Source organism: Pollicipes pollicipes, unplaced genomic scaffold (assembly GCF_011947565.3).
Source record: "Pollicipes pollicipes isolate AB1234 unplaced genomic scaffold, Ppol_2.1 Scaffold_7231;HRSCAF=8579_pilon_pilon_pilon, whole genome shotgun sequence".
Lineage (NCBI taxonomy): Eukaryota > Metazoa > Arthropoda > Thecostraca > Pollicipedomorpha > Pollicipedidae > Pollicipes > Pollicipes pollicipes.
This window is the reverse complement of record NW_023597034.1, coordinates 40,708,074-40,734,643: the sequence shown is the minus strand read 5'-3', so window position 1 is coordinate 40,734,643 and position 26,570 is coordinate 40,708,074. Positions and strand designations below refer to the sequence as shown.

The window sequence follows — 26,570 nt, the reverse complement described above, 5'->3', positions numbered from 1 at the left end:
ATAATCTCTCCTTATTTTTTATCAATGATTGAAAATAATGACTTGATGACATGATACAGGCACCAGACAGGAGTCTGGTGCATGCATCACGCGAGCGGGCGGAGATTCCACAGTTTCAAAAAGAAATCTTAGAATCTGACGCTATGTTCACCTTCAAAAATGGTGGCATCAGTTTTCAAAACGGTGCATCGGATTTTCCAAGGATCCCAGCAGTACCCGGCCGTAAACCAACGTCACATGCCTGAAGTGAGCCACATTCCGTGTGCATATGCAGACAGACCTGGTCCTCGTCCAGCTCACAGCTTAATTGACGGGCTGACTGACTGATTGCGTCGACGGATGATGCTGCAGTCGTCGGGCGTACGTCTTATGTTGTGGCAGATGACCTAGAGCGTGCACAATCACAAGACGCATTTTGCAACTGTTAGGTGGCTTGAAGATACATTTAATGACACGTTGGGGTTAAAATGTTGTGTTTTGAAACGGAAGCCAGCCTTTTGTTTGGTCAGCTGCGGTGGAACTTAAACCAGAACTATTTTCCTTCACCGCACTTATTTTTGTAACCTTCGCCACATAAATCTGGAGGGCCACTTCGCTGCAGGCGAGACCTCTTCAGGCCTCGTCGAACTCACCCTCCGACGGCTCGTGGCCCGCCTTGCGAACGCAGGAACCTACGTTAGGCACTGGTGGTCCCTGACAGATACAGCGGCCCCAACCAGGGTATATCGCTGTTCCCGGCTTTGTGGCTCATTGGGAAGTAGACTTTCGCCCCACACCGACCCGGAGCCAACTGTAGGTGCTGGTGGTGGCTGGACCAACATATAGACCCATCTTGACTCAGGGAGTCCCCGATATGCGTAAAGGGCGCTCCGGTTGTTACTTGCGGGCCCGTCCCCACAGGCGGGGGCCCCTGAGTCAGACTCCGACCAGGCCTTTGTGCCCTCAGGCACTCCAATCGGGCCCTTGATCGTCGTATCCGGTGCGCCCTCTAGGCTCCCCGGGCCTCCTCGAGCACTGCCTCTGGCCGGCTCGGAGCCCTTTGCCAACGCAGGGCCCTGTTAGGCGCTGTCGGGCGCTGACAGAAGCTGCAGCCCCGACCCATGTAAATCGCTGATTCCAGCTTCATTCCTGCCTGGGAAATGGGCCCTCAGGCCCACGGTGCCACGGAACCGATTGCGCGTTACTAGTGGTGTCTGATCGACATCTAGGCCTTTATCGAATCAGGGGCCTTTGATCAGCGCGCAGGGCCCTCTGGCCGGCAATGGAATGCCCGACCCTGCGGGTCAGGGCCCCCGAATGCGACCTGCCTGTTGGCCTTTCGGGTCCTTGGGGCCCCTCAGGCCACTCTGAACCTGGAGGAGGCACATTCCTCCCGTGCTCCCCCCCTCTGCCTGCGCGCTACTGCCGTCTGGTGAATTCATAAGCATGAGCAATGCCATGAGCCCCTGGAGTTCACGCGTAGTAACTGACTTTCACGACCTGGCATACAAGTGTGGTGAAGCGCACTGAACCGATTTCAAATACTGATCGGTAGCGAGGTAAATTTCATCCATTAAGTTCTGTCAGAGCTGCCATCTCAGGCATACCTTCTAGCTTTTCATCAACAGGCAGGCCTCTGAGCTTCGCTGTGACGCCAGGCTCTCTCCATTAAAACACTAAAAGTGAGCCCAATAAAAACGGTGCGGACTATACCTTAGTTCGACATTACGACAAAAAAGCACGCGGTGCAGGGATTTTGCAGCACATCCAAGCCCATAACTCGGTCCAAGCATGAATGACATGATTTGTGGCGATGTCCATGGAAATTTCTCATCACAATGCCTGTTACGGCTATGCGAAAGAACAAGGAAGAGCAAAACGTTTGCGAGAAAGTTGTGTAGTTAACTGATTTAATTAACAGTTATTGCTGGATTGTACATTAACAGATGCCACCAACCAGGAAAATTATCCCGCAGTGACATCTCGTGACATGACACTTACAATGTCAACGCTTACACCATGTCACGACGAGTTCATTGTGATATTGTGTAATAAAATGCAGAAAAAGAATATTGATCTTACATAAATAGCACTGCTGACAATTTTAGGATTACAATAGATAGTGCTGTGCTGTTTGTCGCCGTGCGAACGCACCCTTTACTGCTGGTTTGTAAGTTTGTTTACCAATGCTGACCTGACAACTAAAAGGCCGTAACGCATTTTTAGACCGGGCTGCAATACAGATCCTACAGTCAAACAGATCTACAGATCTTAAGTCAAACATGCAAAGGTTCATTGTCATGGGCCAACGTGTCACACCACGACTTTCTCACCCCGGGCGCTGTCCACTCGGCTGTTGCGACAAAAATGACAGGGCATCGCGCCATTTCACTGGCCACAGAAGGCAGGCCGAACCCTCCCCCTCCCCCTCCCCCCCCCCCCCCCGTCCGTCGCTGTGGCCAAACCTCTTATTACGTCGCCCCATGAATGAAAGGACTAGTTCAGATGCAGAGCAAAGCCCACAGTGATTGCAAGAATGGTCCTCAAATGGCTCATGCCTGAAACCGCCTCTGTACAGTCGCGTGGAAGTGGGACATGGGTCCCAGCCATGTACCTTTACCTGGAACCTTTGGGCGTCAAGCAATACAGACCTGAAACCCTTAAGTTTTTGAGCTACATGCCCGCAAAGATGTGAAGACTTCTTCGTGCAAACCGGTTCGAGGCCATTCAAGCCGTGCCTCCATATCAACATCATTCAAATTGTGCCACCCCACAGGCCAGGTAGCGTTCAAGACCAGGAAAAATATTATCGGCAAGCCGTACGCAAAAACGCACTTTGAAACGCACACTATACTTTTACTTTATAAAATGCACTTCAATTGGCTCTAATCAATGTTGAGCAAACCGTGCAGGACGTAATAAGATATAGTTATACGATAATAAGAATAAGAAATAAGAAGTTAGACAGGTTTACCACGTGCCATTTATTACGGATATGAAGCATGAAACAGAATCACTTCAAGGGAATGTTTCACATTTGAAAATATTGACGTCAGCATAAGTAAGTCATCAGTCATCGAGTGCGTCATCGTCAGCTCAGATGATGAAACAAGCTCACTTATGACCGTTGTTATACTTTTAGGTAGAACAAACTGCTCTGGGCAGCCCGATTTCTCTGTTTACTAAATGTGGTCCTAGATACGTCATTGTTTGATCACGTCACCTTGCAGAACATTGATTGGGAGCGAATTGGCGGCCATTTTCTCAGGAAATCGTGCTTATGAACGCCATATATAAATGACTCGACTATTATATTTTTATTGGCCTATATCATCGCATGGCTGACTAAAACACGTGATTCGGATGATGTTCTTACAGAATCATGGCTGCCAAGGTAACCTTGAAATACTCTCTTACGATTAATCTCCCACATATTTTCAGCCTTTAAGCTCAGGAACCAGAGGAACTGAGGGCTTAAAAATGGCATGGCTGTGAGCTACATCAAAAGGTCTTCAATATGGATATTTCAGCACAAAACCCCACACAAGTGTGGAGCGCTCCCTTTAAGAATAACACCATAACCGAGCACGCAAATACAGTACATCTTAAACTCACAAATAGATATGCAAAAACACCTCGAGAAAGGGCCACAACACGGGCACATAACGATATTTCGATCAGAGAACACTTCCAGCCCGTGCTGTCACCGCTCGACGAGATTGAAGTACTACAAATAAGTGGCAATTTCGCACGGCTAGTTTGGCAGTACCTCAAAGTCATAGAAACGTTCCACGACGCGATCAAAGGATGGAATGTTGAGTAGCATATCTAATCAATAGAGAAATTTTGTTGTCTGCGGCAGTCCTTTCTATTTAGAAGTAAACCAATAATCACGAGTGATTTGTTTCATCATATATCATGCTTGCTTTAATATCTTCAAATGTGGAACACTCCCTTTAATGGAAATAACGTCATCGAGGTTTGTTACATCCGTGGTGAAAGCAAATGGTGAAAGTGATTCGTGGCAAAGCTAAGTCAGCTAAGCTAAGCAAAGCTAAAGCAAACCGCGGCTGGCCGTCAGGCTGTCGGGGCATTCGTGGCGCTCCTGTTGAACTCCGCTTGCAGTGCGGTTTTAAAAGGCCTTGGAGACGCCTCTGCCTGGCCGGTGGTGGCGGTCACGTGACCGAGCCTCGACCTGGCTTCAGTCGAGTGACGATCCGAGAGGGCGGCTAGGGGGAGGCGCGGGTTGTGCTCGCTTCCAGGGTGGTGATCGTTCATCAGCTTGCGTTCAGGGGTCGTCGGATATGGTTCAGCTTTCGGTAAGTCATGTGTACTTCAGTTTTACTGTAGGCATGCATGCTTTTCACAAGGATGCAATTATATTGTGGATCATCCCGATGCTGCTTAGCTGCGCCGTCGCCTTGCTTGTTGCTCGAGGATTTTTTATTCGCATCCCATCGAGCGTAGCGGCGCTGTCAGCTCGTGCATCAATTCGTTGCTGGGTGGCCACTGCTGCCTATGTAACCGAGATGTGGCGCCACCTAACGGTGCGCTGGGAGGGCGCAACGCTAAGCTTGACGGATGCTGCTCTCAGTGGGTGACGACTGCGCGGCGCAAGGTTTCATACGCGTTCTCATGCGTTTTCTGGTTGTGCAGTGTGTGACATCATGCAGGTCCAGTGCTAGAGCTTTGTATCTCTTCTTTTGAGGGGGGTATGAACCTCCAACGTTTAGATTTCCCACCCCCATAGTGTTTGAATGGGCCCCGCAATAAAGTTCTGGGGCCCCACAATATTTGGCTGGGCCTCCATAATGTGGAAACTGGTCCGCAGCACTCTAGCACGTTTTTTGAAATAAAGATAAGTTAACATTTTCTCCTCAAAATAGTTTAAATAAAAATGCATTTCAGGTCCAAGGTATATATATATACATATATGTTGCTCAGGTGAGTGGCATGTCATGACACAAATATTGATATGTTAGTGGCGGTGGCAAAGGGCAGCGAAGCTATCGAAGGTACGAATATTGATGAAATGCTGAGTGAGGAATCTGACTCGAGCAGTGCATAAACAATACGAGTTCCACGGGATGAAAAGCCGAAGTAAATTAGGCATACTACGCTGCCGACACATACAATTATCTTGTATTGGAAGGTTAAATGTTGTCAAAGGAAAACGCGACTTCTCTCATCTGCGATTCAAACTGCCAAAAAAGGAACGCGACACACATCGCCGCGCACCCTTTTATGGAGCGTCAGGGACTGCAGGAGCCATGTTAGTGTTCAGGGGCCATGTTAGTGTTCAGGGGCCATGTTAGTGTTCAGGGGCCATGTTAGTGTTCAGGGGCTATTGCCCAGCCGGCTTTCGAACACGAGCCTCCTTCGCGGGAGCCAAGCCGCTAACCACTCGGCAATCGCGCCCCGACGAGAAGAGATTGGCATCTCATATGTCTGGAACTTGCCGTCTGTATTTGCTTGTACGCCAAAGTGTCCAACCATTTGTGTCTAGGGGCACGCGCAGTTTCGTTACGATGAATGCGCACTTATCATGCACAATGTTTCCCATATCTAAAAAGGGACTGAAACGGAACGACACCAGCTAGGCAATTGGTTAAGTAAATAGGCCACTTGTCGAGTTTTTAACCCTTTGGCCATTAAACCTTAAAGCATATCCAGTGGTTCGATGAACAACAACATTTTCCGTGACGCCAAAGTGGAACGATTTATTTGGGCGTCAGGCCGTTGTATGAACATATTCGGCTGCATATGTGCGTATCGCTGAGACACACTTCAGCCCTGCCCGCATCGTTTGTATTTCTTCGAGTGCGAACACATTCACTTGCTGTTGTTGTTGAGTACATATATATTTTCTTGCTGGTGATGGATCTTACGGTATGTATCGCTACATGTAAAAGGTACGCTGGTTTTCAACCCAAAATAAGCCAACGGATTCACCCGTTGTTTCGAGAGATCAGTTTCATTGCTGGATATGTGAAAGTGCATTGGCTGCTAGGGATCCACAGTAAATCAGATCATACAATCATGCATTCATTTAGAAGCATATAAAAGGGAATAAGCATGAAATGAAATGACTGCAATCTCCGCCGAACAAACCGTGGACGCAACTCACTTCGCTATGGTTTATTAAGTCATTTTTATAAAAAGTTAACACTCATAGAAGTTGCCTGCCTCTCTCGGGGTTTTAAGAAGATAATGACGGGCTCTTTTCTTCAAATTCATCAGCAAAAAATTAAAAACACCAACGTTTGGCGTTGCAGTCTCCATTGGCTTCACGAGGGCGGCGCTGGAGCTAATGCTCGGCGGTAGTCCACGGACGGGCGAAAACGACCACTCATCTTGGTGTATGTCTATGTCATCAAATGGTACTTTCCAAAGCTTTATGAAATATATCCGCATGCGTGCAAAAGGTATCCTGAGCGGTCGTTTTCCGCCATGCGTATTTTTCAGATTAATTTCCGGAACAGACAAGCAGATGAAACACCGCGAACTCATGGCACAGTGGCGTAATCTCGATTGCTTGAGTTCTCGAAAATTTCTGATCAGGAGCTGTAAGGCGCCTCCGTCCCAGCTTACCGTACCGAACAGCCCCTATTCTGGCGACACAGGGACCGGGTTTGCTGCAAGTTTCCACGACCCTGCAGCATGGTCATCACACCACTCAATAAAGTGTTTTCTTTAGTCCACTAAAACTTTCCGGAGGAGCCCACAATAGTTGCCGTCCGCAGCCTCCAAGCGCCACCATTCGTAGGTACGTTTGGAATCTGCTATGGCCAGGAGGAGGTGTGGTCAAATAGTGAGTGGTTTTTCGCCGGTAAATAATTCGTCTTTGAACCAAAACAAGATAATAAATAATTATAACACATTTTCAGAGGCTATGACGCATCGATGAGGAAACATTATTAAGTTGTTAATGCCTATCTCCTGTCCTGTGCTCATCCTTAAGAGATGAACTCTAGAGGATGAGCACTGCTCGAAATGTTGAGTGATGTCAGTATAATCATTGCTTAGCACTACACCGTCATTTACCCAGCACTTTCTGGCATATTGAAGGTTGTTATCTCAACATTAGAGCGTTCAATTCATAATACCGAAAAACCAGCGTCTGATGGACTTTTCCTGATAGCAAGTCTAAATTGTGACCACAGAATGAAGTAAGCAAAATACGTACAGAATGTGTCTGGAATATGGGATGGGCAAGGTTCATGTGTTCGGTCCCCCAATAAAAGCGAAGATTTTCACCCCTGGGCGGGTCATTGCAGTACTGTTGAGCACCATTCTGTATGTTTAGAGGATATGCACTGCTAAAAGTTCTCTCTTCTAAGCCTGTTTGTCGACTAGGTGTGCCATGTTGGTATTTTCACAATTGATCATTTACCCTCTGCTGAAACCGTTGCCAATGCATCATAAAAGTTCTTGCTCCGTGATATTCGGGGACGCGCGTTGACGTTAAAAAGCCCGAGAACGCCACATTCGTGAGCCTCGTCTTCACTCTCTTTAGCCAGGACTCTGTATTAGGCAAGCGCACTGGGGTTTGACGGAGTTTGTATCCTGCCAAGAATCCAATGCATTTTGTGTTAAAGAATCACGGTACTGTGGAACAAAGCGGAAAGTTTGGCCCGCTTTTTTTTGGGGGGGGGGGGCTTGTATAATTTCGTCGCGCGACATGAATGTCAAAAGATGGAAGTGATGCACCTTGGGTCTGCTTTGGACCTAGGATGTCCTTTGACGATAGCGCATTTTAACTTTCCAAACGTCTGCTAGCGGTAGAGTGGCGCCGGGCGCACGTGTAGGTACCGGCTGGTCAAAAAAGCCCTAGATCGGTTCGATGGCTTAAAAGCCAGCTGTATGGCTTTCTATGTGTCAGCGTGACTTCGTCTAGGTACTTAAACGCCTTAATGTCTTTAACGCCAAAACGCCTCAAGCCGTTTCGTTTTGAGTTCCCGCAGTGCAGTCTCTTCCTGGGCCGGTGCCTTCGATGATTAGCATGCAGCAGCAGAGGCAAGCGAGGGTCGATCGAAGTTTTACGGAAGCGTGTGTCATTTTGTGTATGCGAGAACTGTACGACGTTCGCTTCGCCACTCTCATATGCCTCCACCGCAAACAGCAGACAATTCTTTCAATACCGGTTTCAGTTCTTGGTCAAAACGCCCAGACTTTGCAGCTTAGCCGTTTATGTTTATAGCAGCTCTTATGTAGAACCGTGCATCGGATGTTACGATGTAGAAGTCTGAATTATAAGTCTTGTTTCTTTTCGTTGGTGTAGTTTCCAGGGCTTCGAGGCAATTTCCTTTTTTCATGGGCTGTTCTGAACCTCAATTATTTCGCTGACCTTGTGCACTGAAGCCGTTGTTCTCATAACGCATCCCAATGATTGCTTGCGCCCTTTGTTTGACCTGTGCTTTTTGGCACAGTGATGGTCGTTCTGTCGGCACAAAAATTAATTGATTTCGAACAAGCTGTTTCTCGTACATGAACTGAAAGTTGCGCCATAACCCCGCTCACTTTGATGGTTTTCGGCGATAATTCTGCGCGGCACGCAGACGATTATCGATTTGAGGACATACTAGCCTGTCTCCATAGCGCGATTGGTAACATGTCACAGCCTGCAGCTCATAACCCAAGTTTTTCTCAGCATGAAACTGAACTTTGCCAGCCGAACTTTGTTCTGTCTGTCTTCTGTCACCCTGTCACTTCATCAGCACACTGATAAGCGAGAGAAACGCCGTGTGCGAGCGAGGGGTGGTTGTCAGTCAAAAAAAAAAAAAAACAGGCTGGCAGGTGGGGTCTGGTATTATTAGGTACGGGGTCCCTGACCACTGTCCGCGTCCCAGCGGGGGCAATGCTTAAAACAGCACCGAACGTAAGCCAGTAAAGGCCGTTTGCTATGGACGCCACTAGGCCAACTAGGTTTTTGACAGAATGGTAAGGTAGTGATGAAGATTTCGAGAGGAATGATGACCTGACTTTTAACGTTGGCTTATACACGTCAAATTTGTTGACTCCGTTAAGGTGTCTAAACACCCTCCGCTTTTTTATCTTTGCTTGTTGGTTGTGCTTTGGAAGAACAGGAGCAGCGGATCAGTGTTGGGAAAACATTATTGAATCTGGAAGGAGGCTAACAGCTAGATACTCTACCCAAGCAGTCAAGGAGTAGTGAGCCGGGCGAAGGCGTTGTGAGATAATTCGCGTCCTGATCAAAATAGGGCAATTTACTAACTAGGCCCTGCGATCAGGGTCTGGGCGCTGAGTGCCCGGGTAATGAGATATCTCTGGCGTAGGGAACGCAAGGCGCACAAGCAGAACAGAGAGACGACGAACGTACATAGGGGGCGCAAAAAATCCGATGGCGACCACAGTTAAGACAGCGATCTTTCAAAATTCCCTGTTGATCCATTGTTGTACTCAGCTTTCCTAAGTGATAAAAGCAGACACCTGATATGTCAGTATCGATTTGAGCCACACTGTTTCTTGGTTTTGATTGTTTGTGCCCGCTTTTGTCTGTATGTGTCTGTTTATGTGCGAAGACATCTCCAGAAGGCCTTTAGCATCTCCAGCGATCCAATAGCTTTTTATCTTATCGTTCGGCAAGTAAGATAAGGCCAATGTTTGGGAGCAAGATCAACAGAGCGAGCCTGGTTTCGTCAGCCGGAGCGTATGTGAAAGTCAGGCCGCGGAGCCCAAATCGGTGGCGAAACAGGACCTCAAGTCGAACACGGGCCATGCACACCCGCTGCTGCCCGGGTCACGACAGCACCGGCGCCGCGCGCCACTGGCTGGCGCTGGACGGCGCGCGGCTCGGCGTTCAAATCCCTCCGTCGCTCTCAGACGCAGAGGTCTGCGCGCGGGACGCGTCCGCGCACATATTATCGAACAACGCGACCTGCAAGTTGTCTGGGCGTGGGCCTGGCCCGGCTTGGCACTCTCAATGGACGAAATTGATAAATGTGCAGTGGACTGTGGTTTTGGTGTTCACAACTACAAACTCGTGAAACATGCAAATATTCTGGATGTGGACTGGTCACAATGATCAGAATGACGCGCCGAATACTGATGATCAGAATTACAAATCTGTTGTATCGGGAGTAGCTCCTGAAGCGTTGGCATTGACTGACTGTCGGTTGAACGCTGGCGCACCTTGGAGTCGCGCAGCTGAGACCTGACCTGACCTGACCTGATTTTGGTCGGCGTATTCGCGTGCACCGCGCACTTGGTCTCCCATCTGCATCCGCTCTGCTATAAGAAGCTGACGCCAAGCCATAAAAAAAATCCAGAGCGGGTCGATACATGGTTGGCGCACGGCTGTGTGTGGTAGCCGGCGCCCATCGACTCACTTATCGTTTGTTGTATGTAAGTGTGTAAACTTTTTCCTCTGTTGGAACTGAATATGGCAATACCACTGCGGGTTCTAGTCGCCGAGATTTGTATCAGTTTCCGACCCGTTTTTTTCACGTTTGGCGATTTAAGGCTGCTACGCTTCCCATGTCAGTCATACGAATAGGTTAAGCGGTGATGATGTTTCAACTTTGCAGTTATACGCCGCCTTGCCAAATCCTTTGCATTAAAATGCCTGGAAGATACAAGTAACTTTTGGACAATTGCGGTACATATTGCAGAAAATGTATCGGTGGTGGAAAACAGCGGCTACAAAAATGTGATCCCTTTGAGTTCGTTCCGGGTTAAGCTGGGCTGCGCTGCCTTAGCCAGAGTAAGAATGCATCTTTTCTGTCACCGACGAAATTTGGAGCAGCCTGAATTGTCACCTGGAACCAAATCCATCACATACCATTGCAATGTAACCATAAAAGTGATAAACCACGCAAAAGAAAGATAAACCCATTGTTATGCGTCATAAGCATCATAAATCGCAAACGCCGGGCGCCATGAATGTTTTCATTCGGAAGGTTCATCTGCACTAAATTATCATTTGCTGGTCATGCAAAAGTTCCCGTGATTAGTACGTGGGTCCTGGTGCATGGGTGGCCGGCGCAGCGGGCTTAAGGCCAAGGAGCACGGCCGTTCGGTTAAAACCTATGATGTGGCATTTACGGAGAGAGGCGAGAACAAGCTTGGTCAGTGTCCGTTTCACAACCATAAGTGCCCGATCTTACGACATATTGTGGCAATGTCAGCGTTGGAGAAAGAGCTCTTGCTAGGTTTAATTCATCCATAAAAATCACTCTCCACCGCTTTGTTGTAGGCTTTGCCCCCTTTTTGATGTTGGAAACTGCGTTGCCATAGGTTGAGAATTGTTTTGCTGTTTTAGGTCTTATACATTTTTCTATATCTTTAATCACTGCGCCTGAAATGAAATTTCAGTTCTCCATATTGCCTAAAATTCATATTTCTAGCCTTTACAATCCACGCCTGGGCAATATTTGCTCCCCAATCCAGAACCACCAACCACAAATCGAACACTGGATAGCCTATTTTATGGCTTCGGTCACATGAAAGGCGGGTCAGTTTTCGCGTAACGGGCCGTGCTTAGCACCACTGACTGATTATTTTGGACACCGGGCGCTGCGACTTTTTCGTTATATGATGACCTTATTTTGTGCTTCGCACAATTCTGATTTCAGGGTCGCTCACGGAACAAAATCGTGTCTTTTTAAAGCGGCATTTGGGCGGTGTACATATATCAAATTGATCTAAGTCAAGTCATGAATCAAAATAAAATTTAACTGCATTATGTCCGCCCCTAACATTTCCACTAACCTGTCAAACATATTCACGCGCAGCACAACATATGTTCCAGCTATGGACCAGGAACCTAATGACTACACATCACGACCTCGTAAAAAATTAGAGGAGGGCGTGAAATACTTGTTGCATTAACCCGCACTGTGCCATGATGATTGTCTGCACCTTCACAGAGCGCCAATACCTCACTGCAGTGGCGGTGGGCCGATCACTCGAGCGTCACTCTTTTGATCACTGGGACTGTCGAATGTCCGGCACACGAGCGGGCGCATGTCGGCAGAGAAATGGCCGCGTGTCCGGGACAGCAGCGGCCATCGGGCACAGCAGAGGCTGCGTGTCCGGCACAGGAGACGTTGCGTGACTGGCACAGGAGAGGCCGCAATTCCGATGCAGGGCTGGGAAGCGCTGGTGCCGGGCCTCGGAGCGTTTAACCCTCGCCTTGATTCACTGTTTTTGTTCATAGCACGGACTGCGGGTGGAGGGTGGCAGCGGGATCGATGCGACCCTCCTGTAGTTTCCCAAGTAAAAGAGACAGCGTCTTGCGAAAATAATAGTGGATGGACCCCAACAACATCTCGCGATTAGCAATGAGTTGCATGTTACCATAACAAACATTTCCACGTTACCAGGGCAATAATTGACTCTATTAGACCACGTCAAAGGTCGAATTTTCCTGACAATCTAGGTTTTTAACATGACATACCTTAAGGTACGAGATAATGTTTTGTAACCACGCGGAATTGAAATATGCGTGTTTCTACACATGTTTGTGATAAGGGATCCGTTAAAGAGAGTGTGTCTGATGTTCTCGGTATTCTAAGTACAGGCCTAAGGGGAGTTTAGCAAGTATATACGGTTAATTTTTGTTTCTAAATGTGCATTTGGGTGATGCAACAGTTTTAATCTATTTATTTTTATCGATCCCATCGATGGCTGTGCGTGACCAAATACAATCCTAAAAGATAAGCCAATCGGCGGGCAGGAAGCACGAATGCACTAAGTTATATGTGGCCAGTAACTGCGCGCTAGAGACATGGCCGTTATGGCGGTTGCTAAGCAGCGTAGAACAATCACATTTCCCTATAGTCTGGTGCAGCCGGCTGACACGACGCAATACTTGTTCCTCATCTTAGCATATAGTAGACCGACATGAACTGGTGCGTATCAATTGACCAGCCTTACCATGTGTCTAAAGCCGTATGCTCGCAGCCGTCAGCTGAGTGTTAACACAAACAAGTCAACATAACGGCCGCCGCCACTGCCGCATTCGCAAACTGCTGTCAGCGCTGACAAGCGACATCACCGGAAAACCATTGGCTAGAACTAACACCTTCTGAATGATGTCGACGTGTTTCGAAGTGAATATTGCTTGGGAGCTACCCGATAACTTCGTTCTTCCATACAAACCAAAGAAAATTCGGGGGCTGTGACAATATGTCGTCAATAGAGGCGAATTTAAAGAAACCAATGCACCAAAATTTGTAAATCAAAAGTTCCCTACCATCCTACGTGCACAGTCGAAAATCCTAACTTGACTATACACACTTCCTTTAATGTAGCGGTGTTAGCACGTCGCGCGCGGCCCGCCAAATCGTCAGTTGCCGCCCGTCGCCCGCGCCAGCGGTGAATCGCCATGCGGTGTTCCTAAAAGATAATACCTTCTCAAAAACCAGCACTGCTGGGGGAACGTCTTTTACGTCAAGAAAGTGCAATGGATGCTCCGGAGGATACTGCAGGTTTGGGCGCGATTGCGCGACATGCCGGAGAAGTTTCCTCCGAAAACCTTAGGGAGTCACGTGCCAAACTTACCGTTATGGGAGGGCGTGGGAGGCTGTGCACGGTCTGCCGGCCTCGAACCTCAAGCGTATCCACGAGACCCACGCCATCGCAGATCCAAAATCAGGTCAGCAGCAGCTGTAGACGCGCGTTCCGGCCAGGCCCGTGTCCATTCTGCTAGAATACAGAGACTGAAGCACGCATCGTATGGTAGTCATAACCTAACTCTGCACTGGGGACTGGGTCAAGCCAGGTTTTATCCTGGAAATGAAGCTGCTGACTGCCTGGTCAGCAATGTGGTGGTTTTCGAGCAGGCCACCAATCCCATCGATCCGACCTAGGCGCACGTGGATCTGGTGCGGCACTGTTGATCTGGATGATGGCAGATTCGTGGTGACCCGCGCCCAAGTGCCGCAGCCGATGCCTGGATCTGACCCACTCAAGCTCATCACTGTCTCTCGGCAGTGGATGAATGAAATTCAAACATATGCACACATGTAATTCGATCCTTCGTCTGAACATTAGGTCCAGACTAGCGTATCTTGTGAAATAGGCCGATTAGAGGGAGTGTCCCGCCTTTTGTTACATTTCAAAAACACACGCTTGTGAGACCTCAGGAATAGTGGGGGCTAAGAATAACACTGGATTGGCTCATTAAAACATCGTCAAGGCATAATATGGATACCAATTTTAATTATTTTTGAGTCCAAACTACGCTGTTAACGCTTTGTCAACAGCACTACACTCCTATGCAGTCGCGATCACCGTCAAGTCAACCACCGTGTGCACCTCTACTGGTGCGAGTGAAAGAACGTTTGTGATTGGCCCAGTGGGCAAAGGCCTGTTACCGAGAAGCGCATTGGTTGAAGTTTGAACCTATGCATCACAAGGATCATGTGGCTTTCCCAGCCCCACAAGCCAGTGTGCCTCGAAAGGGCCACTATGATAAACGTCGTGGGAAATAGATCAGCGCTGTTGTTTACTGTATCGTTGAATTCATGGGGTAATAGATTCTTGTTTGCTTATTTTTGCTCAGACAGGGTGTTTCAAGCTTTCGGACCATCTACTAGACACACATTTCGACACATAAGCGTGTTTCAAACATTACCGGACACACCCGTTGAAAGAGTGGGGCAAATGAAATACATTACTTTCAAAGTGGTAAGCAGGAAGTCAAATGAGATTGGTCCCGCAGGACAAACGATATTTGTCCCGCAGGATAGGCTGTTTCGGATAAAATAATCAGGATTTCGGAAAAACAGGCACTACTGATCAAATTGTACGCGCCTGATGCCACAAAAAGTGAAGCACAACGGCGGAGGACTCCGTTAAAACTACAGAGAAATATTCGCCAGCCCCTCTCCCATTATTACCACGCAAGAGGCTACGGCATAATTTGTTGCCTGGAGGGTGTGCACCGCCGCCACCACCTAAATGTTCTGAACTGTGGCTTGTTCGGAGAGCGGACCGGTTTTTCCGCAGCTGTTGATCAGATAGTGCCACATTAACCGGCATTTGTAAGACACCATGCACGGTAACAGCACGGCCGCCCCGTAATGTTTCTCTCCTCGTGGTGGGAATTTTACGCTGTATGTGAAAGCCGAAACGATGCAGGTGTGTCTCGAACCCATTGCTTCTGCTACTCGTGAAACAAACTTGATCGGCGTGCTCATCACCAAACCACCAGGTATGCATGGTGTGGGAGCAGCTGAATGAAGGACGCTGCATTAAACGGCCCGCGCTCTCCTTTCATCAATGTCACTGATAATGATAAGATTAATTTTCTTTCAGGATACGACAGCTTTGCTTCACACTGCGCCACAGGCTGTAAAGCGATCTGCCCGTGATAAGAAAGCAAACGTGAAGCTTCGACGATAAAATTGTACTGGCATTCCCCAAACGCATGAATCAAACGAGCAAGATCTGAAAGCCCTGGGTAGATCACCCTTACAGCATATTTGATGTCGAAGATTCCAGAATAGCATTCGCTGCTCCCTGCATGCAGAGGCTCAGACCTGTTTAAAAGACCATACAACGAGGGGTTCTACTCGATTTTGTGATACCGATAGCCTATGATGTCTAGCAACTCGGACAAAGCTCCACTGCTATTGAACGAAAACAAGACATCAGGGTACAACTATGGAGCAGGTGATAAAACTGAGGCCAATGGAGAGACATTTGTCACAGCATCATGTTCCGGCGGCAAAGGGCCTCAGCCAACTGAAAACAAGATGTCATGGACCCAGAAGAGGCTGCTGGTTGGTTTAACTCTGGTGAGCCTGTTAAACGGTTCCTTAATAGCGGTGATGGTGCCGTTCTTTCCGGTGGAGGCGGGCCGCGCGAGGCGTCTCACAGACCCTCATCAGCGCCGTGTTCAGTTGCTTCGCCGTCGCCCAGATGATTGCCAGCCCCCTCGTCGGCCGATTGGCGCCCGTGGTCGGCGTCACCCGGCTCTACAACATCGGCATCGCCACGGCCGGCCTCACAACCATCACCTTCGGCACGCTCAACTACATCCACGGCAAGGACGCCTTCGTGGTGGCCTGCTTCCTGGTGCGACTGGTGGAAGCGGTCGGCACGGCGGCCGTGTCCGGCTGCGCCTTCACCATCATCGGTAACCAGTTCGCCGACCGGGCCGGCATGCTGGTGGCGCTGGTGGGCGCCGCCCAGTCAGCCGGCCTGGCCGTCGCACCGGCCGTCGGCGGAGGCCTGTACGCCGTCGCCGGCTTCGGCATGCCGTTCTACGTACTCGGCGGCACGATGGTCGGCGCGGCCTTGCTCAACCAGTGGATGATGCCGCCGCTGGTCAAGTGCGAGAGGAACGCAGTCCCGTTCCTCAGCATGCTGAGCATGTTCGGTCAGTCCTCCAAGAACTGGCTGTGCCTCATGATTGTCTTCCTCTACTCATTCGTGTTTCTGACGTTCGACGCCTGTGTGGCGCCATACGCCAATGACGTGCTGGGCATCACGCCATCCACCCTGGGACTCTATTTCTTGGTGGCCACGACAGTGTACGCTCTGACCAGCTTCATGTGGGCCCGGCTGTCCGAGCACTCCCGCAACCCCTACGTGCAGATGTCGCTCTGCCTGCTGGCGACGACAGGCAGCCTACTGCTAATCGCTCCTTCGCCGTTGCTGAACACTGCACCCCGCTGGTGGCTCCTCGGCCTGGGGCAGACGCTGCTCGAAGGCTTCTTCGGCGGTGCCTACATCCCATGCTTCTCGCAGATGCTGCAGGAGAGCGTGCGGAAGGGCCTAGCGGACGATCTGGTGACGCAGGCGTTTGTGTCGAGTGTCTACTGGACCGGTTACTCGCTTGGCTCTGTGGTGGGTCCCGTTTCTGGCGGCCTTCTTGTGGACGCTTACGGCTTCCCCGTGATGATGACCTGCATGGCTGGTCTGGCCCTGCTAGTCTGGCTGCTGACTGTGATGCAGGCCGTCGGGACGGCATGTTCAGAGGGCCGCAGGTGCCCCTCAGGGAATGAAACGGAACCACTCTGCAGAGCGTGAGGTAAGCCACGTGTATTTGGTTACGCCTGACGTACCTTATCGGTCGTTAACGGGCACCTCAAGTATAAGGACCTCGTGACACATCGCTGTGAAACACGTTAGCACCGCTTGAGTGGGTGTTGGCTTAGGCTCTTGTCGCCTCTCCGTACAGAGTGCAAACCCTATGCACATCGAACAGCCACGCCACTTTTGAGCTGTTGGTGACCTACTCGCGACTTGACAATACAAGCACAAAAATATGCATGTTTTCCTCGAGCGTCTCGGGATAGACAAGGCAGGATCAGAGCAGCGATCCGGCATGTACGCATGCATAGGACAAAGCTCACATAAAGGGCGGCTAAATTGTTGGGTGATGCTGGTGTCGGATTAATGGATGTAATGCTTAAAATGCGTTACATTGCACTTAAGATTCGTGAAATGCACAACAATGCTACGATCCAATAATACGCATAGTGAGGCTTCTTATCGAAAGCTAGCGAATGAAATTGCAGAATCATTAACAGTTTATATTTGTTTCGCGGCGTTCACCAGACCAACTGAATTCTGCCCTGCAATTGTCAGATTGGCTGGCGTGATGGTGAAAACCATCGCCTTGGGCACTTGTGGCAGGTTACACTGCATAATGTGCTTTTTATGGTTGGTCTGTACTTCATACTGATAAACGGTACTGTTATAGATAGCGCCCTGTTAAGCCGTGTTGAACAAAACGCTAGATCCCCCCTGTCGTGATGTTTCCGCATCCGCCCTTGTAGTTTTCAAGCGTTTAAGCGTGTGACTGCACGAAACCAAATGCAAGATGTTTTAACTTAGAGGTATAAACCTGAACAGGCTTTTCGTATTTCAGTGAATAACTAGGCATACCAGAAGATCTCAATAAACACGCTAAAATGCTACGTGTTGTATCAGTCTTTCTCAACAGGGACTGAGTGCGGCAGGGAAGGATTCACGAGTATGGTATTGATGTTTATGAATGAAATCATTTTGCTTCTTCTGGAATTGTTTGCTTTTTAATGGCGCCAGCTATCCCAACCCACGTATATCTTGTTCCTTTGTCCTTTTAGTGGCAGTCTTGGAGTCCCTGGCGGTAGCCATTTCAGGAGCTTCTGACGTCTTCTCGCCCCATATCCTGACCGTCGTAATGAAACCTGTGACGCGTGAAACAATGACACTGCGACGGCTCCCAGTGGAACCCCCGCATGGCATCCCGGACCAAGGCACAAACGAATACTTCTCCGCGAAATTAACATGGGCCATCGCCTCCACAGTCGCCAATAGAACCTTCAGCCGCGCACAACACGTGAGCGACACCTGGACCCGATAGCGATGCTTCTATCCGTCGGTTCAATGACCTGAGGTCGCCGTTCGCCTCTCCATCATATCGTTCAGCAAACAACTGTCCGTGATATTCGACTCTTTGCAACGGGGTGTCATCGCCGTCGCCATCTTTGCTTCTGTCGATGTGGGGAGGGGGAGGGGGAGGTGGGTCGTGCAGTGCTGGATTGGGGGCCTCGATGGGGCCGGTGTGAGAGATCGTATTGTTGGCACGGTACACCGCGGCAAGCACCAAGGGAGCAAAGATCGTCGACCCAACCTGCTGCCAAATCCTGGGGCCCGAAACGATCTTCCCCTTCCTATCAGAAAAAACTCGGGCTTATTAAGTTAGGTTAGGTTAGGTCAGGTTAGGTTAGGTTAGGTTAGGTTAGGTTAGGTTAGGTTAGGTTAGGTTAGGTTAGGTTAGGTTAGGTTAGGTTAGGTTAGGTTAGGTTAGGTTAGGTTAGGTTAGGTAAGGTAAGGTAAGGTTAGGTTAGGTTTATTTAGTTTATCTATTTTCCAAAGGAGGAGGAACGAAGGCAACACCCGCTCAGTGGTCGGTTCGCCAGAGCCGTCACAGTAAAGGACACAAAGCACCTCCGCACGTCCTGGTCCGGGAACCCAGCGACCCTATTCGGTCATGAGCTGCCCACAGACCGGAGGCGGAGGCAGCCTCATAACAGTGAAACTGGATGGCACAATCAAACTGGATGACCCCACGTCAGAGATCGGCAGTAACGACATTCCATGCAGCGCTTGAACACAAGCATGAACGTTTTGCGCCTGACAAGTTTGACAGTTATCGCCACACGTCAGGATCTGTTTATCCAAAAGACGCTGTTGGTTCCCTTAAGACGATACTAGATTGCTTAAGTGGAAACAAAATGTTGATACGTAGCTACATGGCTGTGCTTGAAAAAAATTACTGATTAAAGAGGGGTTCTGCAATTCAAAGTTCTTGTAGAAGCCATTTTGGTCACACGTGCGCCATGAGGTTGGCGTTTTGCACAGCAGCAGCCATGATAAAAAAATGGTGCTAAGTGCTGAAATACATTCTGAGTAGCCCAGTTGATCTTGCTTCGAGCTTTACCTAAAAAGGTACTTATGATCGACTTTGGGCGTAGGTTAATCATGGAGTGATCAGTTGGTGTTAGTGCATGGGCCAGTCAGGGGAAAGGCCGACAGGACTCGGGCCCCTTCCTTAACCCTATATTTTTTGTTTTCCACCCCAGAGCTCCCAACAGAAAGTCTAGAATCGGCTTGATGCGCACCCATCTCGCTCTGGGCTACTTCCTTGAGAAAATCTTGGCTGCACCCTTATGTCGTGTGCATTTTACTGAAATGGGTGATTATGGGAACAAATTGACAACTTCATGCGTCGATATGCCTTCGACGTGCAATGTCCCTGACTTTGATCCCAGTTCAGAAACATGGTATTAGATTTCTTGCTGAGAATCGTCCATGCAATTGAATGGCCTTTGTTGCATGCCAATATATTTACCCAGTCCGTATATATGAAAAGGTACAATGCCCAGCGGCATCCATTTTGCAAACTTATGAGCATTAAGTGAGCCTGAAATGAAATGCAAGTTTCTGCATACCAAATCTCAAGGCAGATCATGGAAGAAAAGCCCACAAGGTCAAGATGTTCAAAAGCAAAATAAGAAACTGGAATTTCCAAAGTTTTCCTGCACCACAACCAGCTCACGAGTAACTACGCTCTTTCGGTTGGGAATACACGGTTACCAATTACGGCACACCAAAAAAAGCCCCGCGGCTTGATTTGTTGAAAATGTCCGAGCGTGTAACTTATTCAATGCTACTTAGAGGTGTCTAAGATTCGAGCAGACGTTTTGACGGCGGCGATGAATCCAAAACGCCAATTTACGATCAAATATATTTACAGATTTTGTAAAAAGATACGAGCGTGCAAATGCGATTTTTATCGTGGAACCCCTTCCTACTCCCCTCCGACCATATAGCGGCAAGTAGAAACAGAAATGGCTCGTAGAGATGCCTAAAGGGGATGTTTCACAGTTGTAGATACTGAAGCAAGCACTAGAGGTGAAGAAATAAGCTCACCGTCACCTATTTGTATCCTTTTAAGTGGAAAAGACTGCTCCAGATAACACCGTTTTTCCGTCGAGTAAATATGTACCTCCATGCGTCATCCTTGGGTTACGTCATCGTACCTTGCACAACATTGATTAAGACCCAGTTGACGGCCGTTATATTTGGAGATCGTTCTCGAACACTAGATATGAACGACTCGACAATTGCATTTTTCTTGGCCTTGATCGCCGCATGGCTAAGGGAATGACGGGATTTTAAGTGCGTTATTTTAGCGTCATGGATGCCTGGGTGACCTCGAATGAGTCTCCCCAAAATAATCTGACATCTTAGCTCAGAAACTAAAGGGGTCTGTGTTTTAAGAAGGGCAGGGCTCTTAACTGCACCGAATGATCTTCAAGATGACTATTTCAGCTCAAACTCATATGCAAATGTGGAATACTCCCTTAGATATTTTTCAATGGGGCTTTCAGGGAAAACAAAACTGACGTAAACAGGTGGCCAGAAGCAAACAAATGATGATCCGAGCAGAAACACTGACTACTAATCTTTGGCCAACTGGCCATTAATCGGTTGGCTAGCTGTAGGGAACAGGACCAGGCTAGTCACTAGCAAGTCATGAGGAAGGCATTTACCCTTTCGAAAAATACGTGCGCATGAACTGATACCGTACAACTGGGGTGCATAAATCCACTCCGTTTACGATGTTACATGTGAACCAAGGTTATGAATGTCTTCAGGCGACAAATGATTACTTACATTTTAGCTGACCTTAAAAAAACAAAACTACTTTGTGCGATTAACCATCGCCCATCATACTAGAAACCTAGACATGTTTCGATTCGCAGCGCCTTTCAGTATATGTCGTGATATATTCAAGTGTGCATAGTTGAAAATCCCCTTGAAAAAATCACCTGAAAAGTGAACTAAGGATGCTAGTTTCAGAAGTACTTTTGTGATCAAGGTTTGGAAAATTTTGTGGACGCGTTCCAAGCGATCTAAGTTCCGTGATAGGGTCGTATGTTGGAGCACACCAGGGAAGGCAGAACCTTAAATTGGGATGAGACCTGTGCAACGTGCAACATGGTGCAACATCAGGATGTCCTCTTCAGGCTTAATATCTAGCTGACACCTTTCCAGAGCTCGCAGGCTGGTTGATTGCTTGAAGGCAATTTCCACTAGTAGATTGAGTTGGTGTCCAATGAAAAGCAATCCATATCGTGTGTGGTTACATGGTATCTTAATTTATGCAAGCAATGCATTTTTGGCAGGATATTTTTGTGCAGTATGGATCTGTGAATAATAAGATATATGAATATCTGATGTGAATATGCCATGGGAGTATTTTGTAAATGAGGCAAGAGGTGGTCCGCCACACTCACGTTCCCGTTGGCATAAATAATAGGAAATAATTGAAACCATTCCTCTTCTTTGGTATTACCATAGGCTTGTTGGCTGCCAAAGTGGTATTACAGTCTGATTCTTCAAAACGGTCCAAGACGGTAAAATATAGCTGAGTAATCGACAAGCTGCATAATCGAGACTTAGCTTCCTTTTCTGACTGCAGATCATGCTAACCTCGCCTTAATAGGATCCCCCTAATGTTTTGTTGAGGATACCTCTCCGACATATGTTGCAATCCCGTCCAAATTTTGGGAAGCCTGTGCAACATTCATTGCGCGTGTTTTGACACCAAAAACGTATTCCCAGCTGACAACTGCATGGCGATCTACGACCGGCGTGAGCGGCGGGCGGTAACTGACAATACTGCGGAACGCACGGCGTGCCGTCATGTACATTAACGTAGTCATATATCATGCTTCAAACAAACAAAAACAGGTACAAGTGTGCCTAGAATTAAAGAAGGAATACGCGCGTTCCAATTGCGTTTCCCCTATGGGCATGTTCTCGTTGGTATGATGTTAAGGCGTAAGCTTTTTTGCCTCTGAGATGTAATGTGGCTGCGAGGCGTTGACGCTGCCACCAGTGAATAGCACACCGGCTGTGAAGTACAGGCTGTGGGCCGTTGAATTAAGCTGACTTTGGCCGTGTTAGCATGGCTCATCTATTATGGTCTCGGTTGCCTCAAATATGGATACCTGCTACATCTGATCGTCACATGATTTTCCGATCACCTTAATTGTTTTCACTTCCCCTGAACCTTTATCGCAGGAGTAAAAACGTCCACTCGCCCACGAGCGGTGGATATTCATGTCAATGTCCGCCCTTCATGACACGAGACGAAAACGCTCTCATTGTTCAAAGTATTGATTAACACATTCTTTCACGAAATACCGATTGCGATGAAATTGCATACATTACAACACTGAAAAGGAAAAGATGTTTTCGTGACCTAGACCTTTTTCCGCACTGCCGTGTGGGGAACCAGTTTACGGTCAATTTGAGCGTTCACTCCGCTCCCTCCCAATTTTTTAAAAGGTCATTTCATTTCTGTTTTCAATAGGCTCCTTTTCCTTACTACGCTGTCTTCTCAGCTTAAAAAATATACCGCTCACTGAAGGCGTGAACTCACCACATGAGCCTTAAATGATGGCTATCAGCCTTACATGGTTATGACGATTACATGACGTCATGTAAGCGCCAAGCTGAACTTGTGCATCAGCTTTGTTTAGTGGAGGAATCAAATACGCAATTCAGTGGATTGGTATATTTTTTATATCTTTCTTATTGAAAAGTGTGCTGCAGAAATGATGGTTAAGAACCTGAAGAAATCATCATTATCCTCGTGCATAACTTCGTTCCAGCCAGACTGGCTTGGTTTGCACTAAAATGTGTCATTACAGCATTGAACATTGTAAATTAACTGAGTTCATGCGCCGGTGTGTGTTTGCCAGAGGGATTGAGAAGCTGTAAGTGGAGGTAAATTTGAATGTAACATTCGGCGGGTGAGTAGTCCGAGCTGTGAATATAGACAAGCTATCTGCATATTTTACACTTGTCGACAGAAAGTGTCATACACAAAGCAAGAGCTGCTTCTGGGACAAGATTTAGGCTGACTAATGCATTCTATTGGGATCATTGCTATATTTTGCTCTGCCCTCTCCCCCCCCCCTCGTCCCTGTCGCCCACGCACTGGTACAACCCCTATCTGCTAGGAGGGGGTGGGGATGGGGAGCAGCTGACCCCTCCGCTCCTCGTCGCGCAACCCTTGCACTTTCGCTGCTCGGCAAAAGCCAAACAACAAGGTTCTTTTCACTCGCTCAGTACCCAAAACAGTACCCCCAAGGACCTGACTCGGCCTCTCGTCCCTTAGAACCAGGATATTTTGGTACCCTTCCGGCCAAACAGAACACTTCTGTAACAGAAATACCAAGAAGGGTACTAGCAGTCCGCAGTTTCAAGAGCGGTGGCCGAAAATCCAAATGAAAGACCTGAAGACTCAAGGCGAAACTGGTACAATAAGTCGTGTAAATGGGTGTCCATATCTTTAGCTGATAATGATGATGGCTAGAGGCTCAGGATATGTCCACATCGGAGGTCATTTTGCGCCCATAACAAGCGTTCAAGGGAATGCTTTACGTTTAAGACATCGAAGCAAACATGATACATGACGAAATAAACTAACTTAAAACTATCTGTGTACCTTAAAGCGGGAAAGGTTGGTCTGGACAACACAGCTTGCCTATTAAGCACACATGCTCTTGAATGCGTCATTATATGATTGCGCCTTCGAATGTTTGAAGTTGAGGTGCTGTCAAAACTAGTCGTGCAAATTGCCACTTAATCCTAGTACTTCAAGCTCATTAAGAGATGGCAGCATGGGCTGGAAGTGTTCGCTGAGCCAAACATCGGCACGTGCTCGTGTGTTGGCTCTTTCTTGTGGTATTCTGGCGTGGGTATTCGTGAGTTTAAGGTGCTTTTTATCCGTGAGTTTTAGTTGTTCACTTGTATTCACATACTCGATTATGGCGCTATTCGCAACTTATTCGATCGCAGATCCTATTTCTGTGATACCTAGCTGTGAAGAACCCATGTTCAATTTCGTTCATCATGCAGCCCAAAACGTGCATCGTGACTGAAGCTTGCACAGCCTGCTCAACATTCTGAGATCCAAGTAACGTCCACCATATTTGAAAATTGCGCTCACGGACGCCAGGTCTGAATGACTGGACGATGAAATTCTTCCCGGCCTTGAACGCTGGCTGGCCCATGGGGCGGCAGGATTCGAATCGCGCTTCTATGGCATCATGCATGCTAGGATGGCCTTGAAATAGTCTGCACGAAACAGTCTACACATCTTTGCAGACGTTTAGCTCGGAAATTAGAGGGGTTTAGGTTTTAAGAAGTGCTGGGCTGTGAAATGCACCGAGTGATGTTCAAAATGGCTATTTCAGCTCAAAACTCCATAAAATGTGGAACACTCCCTTTAGGAGAAGCCATGTTTGAAGGAGAGAAGCAAAAACATGACTACTAAAAGGGATAAAAATTCTGGGCACGTCAGGGATCTTGCATTGCCCGTAATTCACACTTAACACTGACCGAACTGTAGTGAGATCAACATTCTTTGCATGCATCAGTGCGCTCAGCCACACATACCATTCCTATCTGAAGCTAATGGCTGTGCTTGTCTGACCTACTCAATAAGCATTGCACTGCTCCGCCTTGCGACATCGTCTGCATGGGGTTCGAAAGCAAGGTTTGTCTATCAAAAACTCCACACATCCGGTCGTCTGTCTTTTCGATGTGCGTTCCAACGCACGATGTATGGCAAAGCATAAATGCATACTATTTGACGTTTGCTTGCATGCCTGTACTAGTTCAACATTCTGATGTAATAGGCAATCCATAACACGCAAGTGATTTATCTTCAACCATTTCGATATTTATTTATGTCTGTAATCATTCATCAATGTGTTGAAAATATCAAGATGGTACTAAAACAACAACCTGTATTTATGTCTGTAATCATTCATCAGTGTGTTGAAAATATCAAGATGGTACTAAAACAACAAGTTGCCACAACGAAGATAAAAGCCATACGTCGTTAATCACTAAATATAGGAGCACACAATATAAATACACACACGCAGTGCCACATGACTAATGCAAGCCTGGTAGCTCCTGCTTGCCGGCATCACGGTAGTTCCACGGATCGCGGCAGCTGCAGTCGCTCTTCTGCTGGTTCCGGAAGCTCGTCCAGGTTTTCATTCAACGGCTCCAGCCATTCACACCGACCGTTGTTCCGACTGACACCACCGACCTTGAAAGTGTTCGTAAAGCCACTGATCGCCAAAATGGCAAACCCGAGCACGTACAGCAGCGCGAGCACCAAACCCGGATACTGGGGCACGGCCAGCTGAACCATGAGGTCCCACAGTCCCTTCCAGTAGCCCACCACGCACACGAGCGTCAGCAGGGCGAGCGCGTCGGCACGGAGCCGCACTCCCAGCCCGGGTGGCCCAGCGTCGCGAGGGCCCGTCCAGCCCAGCAGCCGGGGCGCGAGTGTGCAGGCAGCCAGCCCGAGCGTGCCGGCGGTCAGCGCGGCGGCGGCCGCGGCCAGCGGCGCTCCTGGCAGTAGGTGCTGGTTCAGCAGGGTCCAGACGGCGCGCCACACCAGCAGGCAGAGGGTCTGCACGCCAGCCAGCGATGCCAGCGCGTCGCCGACGGCGAACAGCGGCCGCTGCGCCGCGTCCGCCTCCAGCAGCGTGCTGGGCACGACGCCAGCGCCGCGCCGCCCCTGCGGCAATCGGCGGCCCGGCGACCACCGACGGCAGACAGCCCAGCGCCGACAGCGTGGCCGCGCCCAGCAGCCCGCTCAGCACCAGCCACGGCCAGCGGCTGGCCCAGCGCCGCGTCCAGCAGCATCCAGAGGCCGCGCCACAGCAGCACCGTGGCCGTGTGCGCCACGAGGTGATGCAGCAGCGCCAGCAGTGGACGCTGGGCCGTGTCGGCGGCCACCTCGTGGCGGAGGTAGACCAGCGGGTAGCCGAGCGTCAGGCCGAGGCCGAGCGAGGCGACGCCCGAGAGCAGCGGCTGCATGGTCAGCAAGCTGAGGTCGAGCAGGAGCCAGCAGCCACACCAGGTGGCCACGTACGCCGGGCCCAGCGCCGCCAGCCAGGTCAGCAGCGTCAGCAGTGCCGCCATTGCACCGGCCCGGCTCGGCAGCCAGCTGAAACTGCGGTGTATCCAGCTCAGTGGTCTGGTAGCTTATAGAAGTACATTTCACTTCCTGCGACAAACAATGGCTA

At 48.8% G+C, this 26,570-nt stretch overlaps 1 protein-coding gene across 1 annotated transcript; it reads left to right on the top strand.

The window, feature by feature from the left end:
- The first annotated feature begins 15,078 nt into the window (after positions 1–15,078).
- Positions 15,079–16,980, top strand: LOC119110116 (multidrug resistance protein 2). Its single transcript, XM_037233856.1, has 3 exons — positions 15,079–15,084; positions 15,868–16,084; positions 16,178–16,980. The coding sequence occupies exons 1-3, from the start codon at positions 15,079–15,081 to the stop codon at positions 16,978–16,980; spliced, it is 1,026 nt and encodes a 341-aa protein (XP_037089751.1).
- The last annotated feature ends 9,590 nt before the right edge of the window (positions 16,981–26,570 follow it).

Bases quoted from the DNA above. Each gene is read 5' to 3' on its own strand.
- LOC119110116 (XM_037233856.1), top strand. The intron at 16,085-16,177 runs GTAACCAGTTCG...CCGTCGGCGGAG, and splicing joins CTGCGCCTTCACCATCATCG to GCCTGTACGCCGTCGCCGGC.